Source organism: Hypanus sabinus, unplaced genomic scaffold, assembly GCF_030144855.1.
Source record: "Hypanus sabinus isolate sHypSab1 unplaced genomic scaffold, sHypSab1.hap1 scaffold_343, whole genome shotgun sequence".
Taxonomy (NCBI): Eukaryota; Metazoa; Chordata; class Chondrichthyes; order Myliobatiformes; family Dasyatidae; genus Hypanus; species Hypanus sabinus.
Window position 1 is genome coordinate 43,180 of NW_026781246.1, and position 11,206 is coordinate 54,385.

The 11,206-nt window shown below is 45.1% G+C and overlaps 1 protein-coding gene across 4 annotated transcripts in view; it reads right to left on the reverse strand.

The window, feature by feature from the left end:
• The window catches only part of LOC132388546 (NACHT, LRR and PYD domains-containing protein 3-like), a 30,409-nt gene extending 22,196 nt beyond the window's left edge, over positions 1 to 8,213 (reverse strand). Inside the window, exons 1-3 of one of the 4 annotated variants that reach the window (XM_059960920.1) lie at positions 5,248 to 8,213; positions 3,805 to 3,901; positions 1,239 to 1,580 (exon numbers count right to left, since the gene is read on the reverse strand). In XM_059960920.1, coding sequence (XP_059816903.1) covers positions 1,239 to 1,580; positions 3,805 to 3,814 — 352 coding nt within the window. In that variant the 5' untranslated portion in view covers positions 3,815 to 3,901; positions 5,248 to 8,213. Of the gene's footprint in view, positions 1 to 1,238; positions 1,581 to 3,804 lie in introns of all 4 variants that reach the window. The other 3 variants (XM_059960921.1, XM_059960923.1, XM_059960922.1) reach the window with 3 other exon arrangements.
• Positions 8,214 to 11,206: the final 2,993 nt, after the last annotated feature.

Sequence of the window (11,206 nt, forward strand, 5' to 3'; positions counted from 1 at the left end):
GTGCAGCAGCTAACGGACTGGTGCAGAGCCAGCGGCCTGTCTCTGACTGTGAACAAAACAAATTTCTTGTTCATCTCGCGGAGAATCTCACCTGGTCCCTCAACACCAGCTCCATAGCAAAGAAAGCCCAGCAGTGTCTCCACTTTCTGCGAAGGCTGAGAAAAGTCCATCTCCAACACCCCCCATCCTCATCACATTCTAAGGTGGTTGTATTGAGAGCATCCTGAGCAGCTGCACCACTGCCTGGTTCAAAAATTGCACTATTTTAGATCGCAACACCCTGCAGCGTATAGTGAGGTCAGCTGAGAAGACCATCGGGGTCTCTCTTCCCGCCATCATGGATATTTACACTACACACTGCATCCGTAAAGCCAGCAGCATTATAAAGGATCCTTGCACCCCTCATACAATCTCTTCTCCCTCCTTCCAACTGGGAAAATGCACCGAAGCATTCGGGATCTCACGGCCAGACTATGTAACAGTTTCTTCCCCCAAGCTGTCAGACTCCTCAATACCCAGAGCCTGGCATGACACCTTACTGCCCTATTGTCACGTATATTATTTATTGTAATGTCTGCACTGTTTTGTGAACTTTATGCAGTCCCAGATAGGTGTGTAGTTTAGTGTAGTTGTTGTGTGTTTTTCTTCTTTTCCTCTGTTGTTTTTTTTACGTAGTTCAGTCTAGTTTTTGTAACGTGTCATGTAACACCGTGGTCCTGAAAAACGACTCATTTTTACTATGTACTGTATCAACAGTAATGGTCGAAATGGCAATATAAAAGTGACTTGACTTGACTTGAATCTAATACTTGCCTTAAAGCCTACCCAACAATGTTCTAGGCATTACGTAATAGAAGGACCACATTTAATATAAACCAGTCCATCCCCCATCCGACCCATTCACCTGTTTAAATTTGGATGGGCATAAATGTTGGGATGGTTGGTAATATTTGCTTCCCAGAGATACTCTCTCCATCCTAGCGAATACATTTCCCCTGATACACATCCCGGAAACACTCTCCTCATCTGGACAGCTGCATTTCCTCCAATTCACATCCTGGAAATCCTCAGAGCAGGTAGTACATTTCCTGTAGTGGGGTAACGGCTGCTCAGTGCACCACATGTACCACACCCACACATTTTCCCTCTCCTCTGACCAACCCTCCAACAGGGCTCCACCCTGTTTACCCTCCACCCTGCCGCATTCTGTGAGCACGTCACCCTCATATTTCACTCACCCGATCCTTCTTTGGGACTTGGCAGTCCTGTGTTCAATGAGCTTCCGAGCTGACAGGCAGTCGCCTCACTTGTGCCGGTTCCAGGGTCCTGATCGGTGTCTCTGACGTCACTGTCTCTGGGCTGACAGATAGTCGCCTCACTTGTGCCGGTTCCAGGGTCCGGATCAGTGTCCCTGACGTCACTGTCTCTGGGCTGAATTTTCTCCTCCTTCTCTGCGGCCGGACCGGATTCCATTGGGACACCGCTCTCAATCTGACCCTGCGCTGGTACCTTGCTTCCCTTGTCCCGATGATCTTCCCTTGATGATCCACCTGGTAAAATCCTCTTCAATACGTTCCATACTAGTTTCAATTTTCCACATGAAATAAGTGATGAATTTCAGGTCATACAAGTGTGATTTAGATCTGAGCAAAACTGATTCAGACTGCAATGGAGCAGAGACTCTGGCTGACCAGATTGGGAGTGGAACTGAGCTGGTTAATGTGACTCGTATATCCTGTCAGGTGCCCATCCCGATAAGCCGGTGACTGGACACATTTACTCCCAGTAAAATAGCACGATCGGGACAGTAATACCAATCACAGCAGCTGAATGCACGGATGACCACGGGATCATAATGCACCGGTGTCCGGTGATACTGGGAAATATCACTGTGATTATCTTCCACAAGCTAAAATCTCCCTCGGTCACTAACTGTCCAGTAGTCTGTGTCACACAAAGACCAGCAACGGGATTACACATGGTCCAGTCTGCTGGATCACACATTCTCCACTTGCTTTGTCACACGAGGGGCTGGAGACTGGACAAGGGAACTGGAGTTGCTTTCTCCAGTCCCCTTGGTCACCGACTGACCATTCCCTTGAGACGCACGTCCTCCGGTCCCCTGGGTCGCAGGCTGACCATTCCCTTGAGATCTATGCTGTCCTCTCCCCTGGGTGCCATCTTCTCCCCCACCTGCTGATCATCATGTAACAACTATGCATGTCACTGGCAAAGTCTTGGTTATAGAGCTTTGTGTGTAGTTGCAGTTGCTAATCTATAGGATGGAGGTGATGAAGCTGGAAAGTGTGAAGTGAAGAATGAACACTACGGTACTGGGCTAGGGTGTTGTTTTTTGTGTTATATGGTTGGGCTGGGACAGCTTGCCCTGGAGCTCAGGAGCTTGAAGGGTGATCTTACACACACACACACACACACACACACACACACACACACACACACACACACACACACACACACACACACGCGCACACACACACATAGACACACACATAGACACACACACACACACACACACACATACAGACACACACCCGCACACATACACACACACACACACACACACGCACACACACACACACACACACACACACACACACACACACACACACACACACACACACACACACACACACACACACACACAGTAATCAGGTGTGCAGATAGGATAGATGGTCACAGTCTTTTTCCCCGGGTAGGGGAGTCTGAGACTCGAGGGCAGAGATTTAAAAGGGACCAAAGGGGCAGTTTTTCACGTGGTGGCTAATGGGTATAAATTACATGCATCCGGAAGAGGCCGCAAACACAAATAAAATTACAAAATTGAGAGCATGTGGGCAGGAAAAATGGGAGATACTAGGGAAATTTGGGAAAACTGCAGGAAAATGGGACATTTAGATCAGCTTGAATTACCTGGGCCGAAGGACCTGTTTCCAGGCTGGAGCATCGTTTCTATTCCACCTGGAATCTCAGATTTGAGCACAATCACAATGTCTACAGGTGACAGAGATATTTGGTCATTGGGTATGCCGGGTTTCCCAGCCAAGATCCTGGGAATTTAAATTCAGGTAGAGGATTATATCAAGAGGGAAATATTTAGAAACTCAGGTTCACCATTTCTCCACAGCCCAGACATTCACTGGGGTGTTAAAACTCCGAAGCAGATCACAAATGTATCTACAATGAGCTGCCTCCTGATCCTCAGCCATTCCCAGCACCGGCAATGATCTCCGCTCCGCTACAGAAAACAGATTTCGGTGACACCCCTCCTCCTTTGCGTAGCAGGCAATAAAAACCAGGGGGGAGTTGGTATATTTCCTTCCAAAACCTGAAATGCTGTGTTATCATAGAATCTCTGAAATACCGGAAATGCTCCTATCATCTGGTTCTGAATTTTACAAATGAAAGTTGAGGATGTCTTACATATCAGGGCCTGTCTGGAGGTGAAATGGACACTGACCCTGAACATTCACATAAACCACAAGATCGCTGTCACATTCCTGTCTGTGTTTCACTCACGACCACCTGATTCAGGAGTCCCTGCTCCCTTCACTCAGCTGAAGGTTTGTGTGGTGAGCGGAGTGATTCGACCATTACTGGTGTCAGGTCCCTGCGCTGGAACTGTTGGGTTGATCAATTACTCAAGGCCGCTTTACCGGTGGGATAAATGACACGGCTTGATGAAATTTTTCTATGCACTGTTAACATCTCTGTCAGTTTTTTTTCATCTGAACTATTGTATACAAACGCGATAAAAGTTTAATTCAAAGATCCCTCTGATCATACCTTTGTCCATTCTGATTCTGACTGACGATTGTTGATTGTCGTCGTCTTGTTTACACTTTGGTCGCTCTGCAGGACAGCTCCACCTGCTGGTGAGGCTCTAAATTTCACAACAAGCAGACAGTGAGTCAGAGAGTACGACTACTTTGCAAATATGACAGTATTTCCATCCCTTGTAGCATTTGGCATGGGGACCAAACATTCCCTGTTAGTAACCACTTCCACACCATATCTGTCCACTGATACCTGGCGCATCTACTGACAGAGTCACAGAGCAAGAAAATGCAAATTCAGAGCGTTCAGCCCAACGACACAATGCCAACCACAGTGCCCACTGAGATGGTCAGAATTTCCTGTGATAGGGCCATCTCCCTTCTGACCTCTTCACTCCATCTACACACCCCAACTGCTTTTTGATTTATGGAACTGCACCTGCCTCATCCACTTCCTCTGGCTGTTTCCTCCACATGATCCCCAACATCTGCATGAATCCGCTGCTGATCAGATTGGGTTTGCAATCTCTTTACCAGACCCTGTCCATTTAGATCCCCTAGATGCTACGATAATCTTCTCTGTGAACAACAAATACTAACGTTGTGCTTTCTGCGAACTTACCAGTCAAGTAATCCTTGTGCAACCGCATCCAAATCATTGCTATAAAATAACGAATATCAAAGGTCCCAACTTGTAGCCCCACGGCACACTGCTAATTACACGCCTCCATTGCGAGGAGAAATCTTCAACCACCACTCTTTGCTTGCTACCTTGAAGCTAATTTTGAATACATCCAATTTGCTCTCTCCGGACAGCATGGAACCTGATCATCGAGACCAAGCTGCCATGGGAGCATAACTTTGAATTTCCACCTCTGCTTCATGTCATCTTCACAGGTTTTGACAATGTAATTAGCAGAAAAGTACTTGATGAGGCCAAGGTCTGTCAAGCTAAATTATGGGTTGCCATGTGCTAGTTTGGACTGAATAAAATGCAGTGTTGGGATATTTTCCTTTATAAATGGTCTGTTCTCTGCAGAAGCCTACGCGACGATATATTCGAGGGTAAGTATATCACTGCAGATTGCAATAGCCAATGGGATCAAGGGCATGTTGCTGCAGTTCATGGTAATTCCACATTTCTACAATCACTACAACATGACACAGTTGGGGCTTATAAAGGGAGGAAATTGTCAACGCATTTTAAGCTGATTATAACGTAACGAGGAAACATCAGAACTAACCAAAATCTACTTCAGATGATGCAGCACCTTCAAATGAGCAAACACTCAGAGAATGTGAGTGACTTTAAAGAGCTGGGCTTCTGAAAGCACATTACCAGACCTGGAGTGATTGCAACTTGTTCTGACAGAGGCATTCCACCTATTTCGTACCTTCCTTTGTAAAGGTCTGTAATGTTTACAGGACCAGTGTTCGAGTGAATGAGACTCACCAGACTTTCTCCTGACTGAATCAATGAAAACTCTGAGTCAGAGGTTTCTCTTCAGTTGGTACTCTCAGTCCTCGGGCTGGTTCACTTGTCGCTGTTCCCTCGTTCTCATTCGTGACTTTCCAGCTGTCGGCTTTTCTTCCAATAAATCTCTCACCGCAGGTCTAACTTTAACCAGAGAGATAATGAAGCACATTAACAATACAAAGGAGAAACGATATTTCTGCTCAATTTTTTCAAAAGCGAATCTCACTGAGGTTTAAACGCTGAAGACAAATAAAAGGATCTCATGGAACAAATCATTAATTTTCCCTCACACGTCACAAATCCGGATACGGGATACGAAGGACTGATCATTCAGTCATGATGAGATATCAGAGCAGAATGAAGTGATTCATTCCATCGAGTCTCCTCCATCATTCAAACATGGTTGATTTTGTTTTGCCCCAATGCCATATTCCTGCATCCCCTTATAGTGCTGGAAACTCGGTGCAGCAGATTGCATCTGTGGAAAAAGACACTGTGGAAGACCCAGTATCAGAACTGGGATTATGCAGGATGGTGCGTGATATGGTGAACGCTTAATTGTGCAATTTGGCCCAGATCGCATCCTTGCTCATACCTATAATGGGGGAGGTACAACACACAGTGTTCTGAAAAGATAGTAAAAGTGATTATCGGGGCATTAATAGTGATCTGTAGAGAAACGAAAACGAAAAGCTCTTGAATTTATAGCAAATGGACCGTCTAGTTATTCGCTGCTCAGAATTAGTTCTATATTGTTAAGCACCTGAGCATCATTGCCTTAAAGTAGGCTCCTACGGACAAGGCGAAATTATTATTAATTTTTCTTGCGTTATTCATTACTATTTCCTGGATACCAGAGAGGCTCCCGGTGAAACTGTTTTGTCCACTCTATTGACTTTTAACATCTCCTCTATAACAGGAAGCACGATAATGTACCATATTCAATTGTGATTAATATGCATAGAATGTAATGTGGGTCGGTCTCCAATGTTCCATCTAATGACTATTTTTGCAGCTGCGTGGATCAGCCATTGCTCTGAGACGGAACTTTTCACACGGACTGAGAAAAGCACAACACCATAGATGCGTCCTCTTTTGTAAAATGCATCCATGAATATTTTAGGATTAAGACACACAAGAGAAAAAAAACATGCTATTGATTTTAATTACTAATTAAAGGATAGGATAAAAATGCAGTACAACAAAGAAAAACTTTCAGGTTTCATAAACGTTTATACAACAGTGTTTAATTCCATCTGCGCTGCAACAAAGGCTCCGTTCGTGGGAGCATTGTGGTTATGCAGACGCGCAGTTTAGAGGGAACAGTGACGGGTCTCTCTCTCCAGATATTCCCCACCTTATAACAGTGTTCTGTCCACTGCCTTGCCAGCGACAACCTGTTATTACAAACATGCAAATCATCAACAATCAGGCCCAGATCTCATCCGTGTGCATATTCGAGATGGGTGAGGGTTTGCTTAAATGGGAAATGTTTTAAATGGCCTCTTTGTTAGGTACAACTCTATACCAGCTCATTAATGTGAATCTGTTAATCATCTGCTTGCAACTCAAAGCACAAACACATGCAGATATGGTCAACGGGTTCAGTTGTTATTCAGGCCAAACATCTGAAGAGGAAATAAATGTGATGTAAGTGACGTTGACCGGGGAATGATCGCTGGTGCCAGACCGGGTGGTCTGAGTGTTACGGAAACTGATCAGCAGCTTGGATTCTCAAGTGTAAATCTCTCAGTTTACTGAGAATGGTCCGGAATCAAACCAAAGGAAAATCCAGTGAACAACGGTTCTAAAGGCCCCGTTAAGGAGAGAGCTCAGTGAGATTGGGCAGACTGATTAAATCCGACAGGAAAGCGGCAAGAACTCACATAACCACGCACTCCAACAGCGGAGTGCAAGAGAGCGTCACTGAGCACCGAACATAGAGACCCAACACTGTCTCCTCCCGTACTTCAAAATACCCTATACTCCGTGCAGATGGACTTTAAACACCCTCCACATGTCAGATGTGGACTTGCCAGTGTTACGAAGGATGAACAGCTCTGATGGGCAGAAGGGTGCAGAGTTGCCCATCTCCCCCCCCCCCGCCTTTTGGAGAATCACAAACCGTTACTGTTGCTATGCTGTTAATGAGAGAGAGAGATGTAAGAGAAAACATGCTGGAATTGGAACATCTGCTACAGATAAGAGAGAGAGATAAAGCAGGGGAGTGAGACTTGTTGATCCACCATATTCTGACTTCTGAAAGTCGTATGGCTTCTGAGAGGGTTGTTCACCTTGTACCATTCTGTTCATTAAAATTCCTCAGTGGACAGCTGGAGTGGGCTGGTTTGATGGACACAGTCATTCAAAATTGATGGACAACTGAGACCCCGTGAGAAGCGATAAAAGTGAGGTCTGGGGAGCCTCCCTTCAGACACACCAGGAACACACTATTGAGCACTGCTTGAGTGTTGGAACCCACGTGAAGGTTTGGGGCATCGGAGACCGAACAAAGGATCAGTCAGTTTAACACACAGTGCTATAGCAGGGCGGGTGGGGGCTTGTCTGTGTGCCCACTCATGCCAGAGTGACGAGTCCACCACAGAAGGACAGCGGGGTCACACCTGAATGGCCACAAGACATCGACGGATCAACAACGTAAAGTAAGGTTTGCCTGCCTGTAGCTGTTACATCTTGCTCTCTCTCTCTCTCTCCAACAATTACAACACAACGACCAACATCTACCTCAGCAAGTATGAACTGAACTGTACGTTATATTCACATATGACAATTCATTATCCACTAGACATTGTTAGAGCTTGTTTATTATTGCTTATTATTATACCCACACTTTTCGGTTTAGTATTGCTAACATGTATTATCTATATATTTGCATTATTGATATTGATTTGTGTATTTTACTAATAAACACTGTTTGAAAATAGTACCACCAGACTCCAACGGATACTTCTTTCTCTGCTGGTTAGACACCCAGTTACGGGATACATAACCAAATTGGGGGCTCGTCCGGGATTTGATTCCCAAATTGGGGGGCCAGAGAAATCGGCTATAAGTCCGTTATCTGATCTGTTTGCGTGGGCAACCAGACGGGAACCAGCAGAGATGGGAATAGACAAATTTATAAAGAACCCGACTTTGGGGGCATTGGAGATTGCCAGGAAGGTGGAATTGGTGAGTGTTGCGAGACGATTAAATCTCTCGGCGGTGAAATCGTCGATGAGAAAGTGGGAGATACAGAGAGCCATAGCCCAGCATAATATCTCCAAGGCTGTGTTCGCGCTTGATACATTGAACCTGTTTCCTGAGAAGAAACCAGTCGATCGGGCGGCTCAGTTAGAGATAGAAAAAATAAGGTTGGAGATGGAGAAGAGGAAACTGGAGTATGAGATCCTGCTAAAGGAGTTGGAGGCGAAAAGGGAGAAAGGAAGAGCTGAGTTGGTTGAGAAGGAGAAGCAGAGGCAGAATGAACTTCAGATGAGGCAGCTGGAAGGAGGAAAGAGGAAGCTGAAAGGAGGATGGAGGAGGAAGAGAAACAACGGCAGTTCGAGAGGGAGAGATGGCAACATATGGGTAGCGGGGCAGATCGAGCGGAGAAGTTTAATGTAAGTAGGGAGTTTAGTACCTCCGTTCGAGAGACGGACGTTGATAGTTACTTCTTGCATTTTGAAAAGGTGGCCGTGAATCAGAAGTGGCCCAGAGATCAGTGGGTGGCGTTGTTACAAAGTGTATTAAAAGGAAAGACTCAACAGGCATATGTGGCATTGTCCATGGAAGAGTCTGAGGATTATGAGGAAGTAAAACAGTCTATCCTTCGGGCCTATGAGTTGGTAGCTGAAGCGTATAGACAAAAGTTCAGAGATTTAAAGAAACTGTGGAATTAGACGTATACAGAGTTTGCCTATGAGAAGGGTGTGCTCTTGGATCGTTGGTGCGCTGCAGAAAGGGTGGAGGAGGATTTCTATCGTTTAAGAGAGTTAATTCTGATTGAAGAATTTAAAGGTTGTGTTTCGGATAATATCCGGACGTATCTGAACGAGAAGACGAATAAGTCTATAACGGAATTTGCCAGGTTAGCAGATGAATATGCCCTAACCCACAAGACAAAGTTTCCCCCAAATAAGAGTTACCAGAAAGGCAGTAGAGACGGTAGAGAAAGTCCACGGGCTAAGGTAGAGAATAAGCTGGGAGCTAGTGATAAAGATAAGGAGGAGGACAAGCAAGCTGGCAGGAAGGTTCCTGGCTTGACCTGTTATAATTGTGGAAAGTTTGGTCATATTGCATCTAAATGCTTTGCTCCGAAGAAGGAGACGGGAAAAGGGTAAACGGCCATCCCTACAGGATGCATTGAGTCGATCAGCAAGTCGACAAGGAAGGCAAATGTAGATAGAGTACGAGAGGGCCGTCAGAAATTTATTTCGGAAGGGACGGTGTCTGTGAAAGAAGGAGAAACCCCAGTTCCAGTGAGAATCTGGAGGGATACTGGGACTGACCAGTCATTGATCCTAAGTAAGGTGCTGGATTTCGGTCCAGAAACTGGAGAGGTGGTATTAAGAGGCAAAGGAAAAGGGACAGAAGCTGTACCTTTGCACAGGATCATTTTACAATGTGACCTGGTATCTGGACCAGTCGAAGTCGGGGTGCGTTGAGAATTACCGAGAGACGGCGTGGACGTCCTTCTTGTAATGATTTAACAGGTGGTGACGTGTGTTCAGCAGTGAAGCTGACAAGCAAGCCAGTGAGTGCTGAGGACCCGGCCCTAGATTCTAAGATCTATCCCGCATGCGCAATCACTCGCAGCATGTCGAGTAAGGCGGCTGAGAAAGAAGACAGTTTAAATGAGTCCACTGTTGATTTGGCTGAGACGTTTTTACCGACCCTGTATCTAGAGGGGTTAGGGGATGGTAAAGAGGAGAATAGGGAGGTGAAAGAAGGTAAAGGAGAGGAGGTAGATTTAACCTTTGCCAAGAGGGAATTTATAGAGGCACAGAGTAAGGATGAGAAACAGATGAGGCAGTTAGAAGGTCCAGGGTTGGACACGGATGATCTGTCTGCCTTGTCAGAACTGTTTGAAGAAGTTGAAAAATTTAAATGTGTTCCCGATAATGATATAAGGGCAGTCCTAGATGAAAAGGATGCCATTACCTTGAAGGAGTCTGCTGGGTTAGCAGATGGAGTTGTTTTAACCCGCAGGGTTGAGTTTACTCCGGATAGGAATTGCCCAGAAAGTAACTGGGAGGATCAGGGGAACTTAGAATTTGAAAAGGGGACTGGTATTGGAAGCCTAGAAGAGGCAGATGTCCCGGTTGCTTGTGTTCAGGTTGTTGAAGTACCTGTGGAGTCTAAGGATACTGAACCTAGTGTTGAAGCTCAGAAAAAGTCTGAGATATCTGATTCAGTTGAAAAGGAATGCAGTCCTTTTGGGTCAGATGGACTAGGTTTAGTGAAGAAAGGGTTAAACTTGGTACCAGTGGAAAGTGAGAATTCTCTGTTGTTTATATTAGAAGATGTGTTAAAAGTTAGTGAGGAGATGAAAGCTGGTGATGTGAATATTATTGAAGGAGAAGGGAAAGGTGTTGTTCCTAAATTGAATAAAGGAAATTTACTGTCTGGATTGGTTTGAGAAGCAGTAACCAGGCTGAAGGAAAAATCGCTTGTTAACAAGGTGCCTGTGAATCAATTACAGTTTGTTTTGGAATTTGAAGGTGAACAACTGCCTGATGTTATTCAAGGAGGTGATTTGGAGAGACTGAACCAAAAGTGTTGGTTGGACAAAGGGGGATCACTTGCAGATGTTAAAATGAAAACTAATAGAATGAAGGTCCTGAAGATAGAATTAATGACTTGCTCAGAAATAAAGAAGTGTGTGGAAGTTCAGAGAATGGGCTAAGTTTGGAAAACATTGGTGATAAGATAA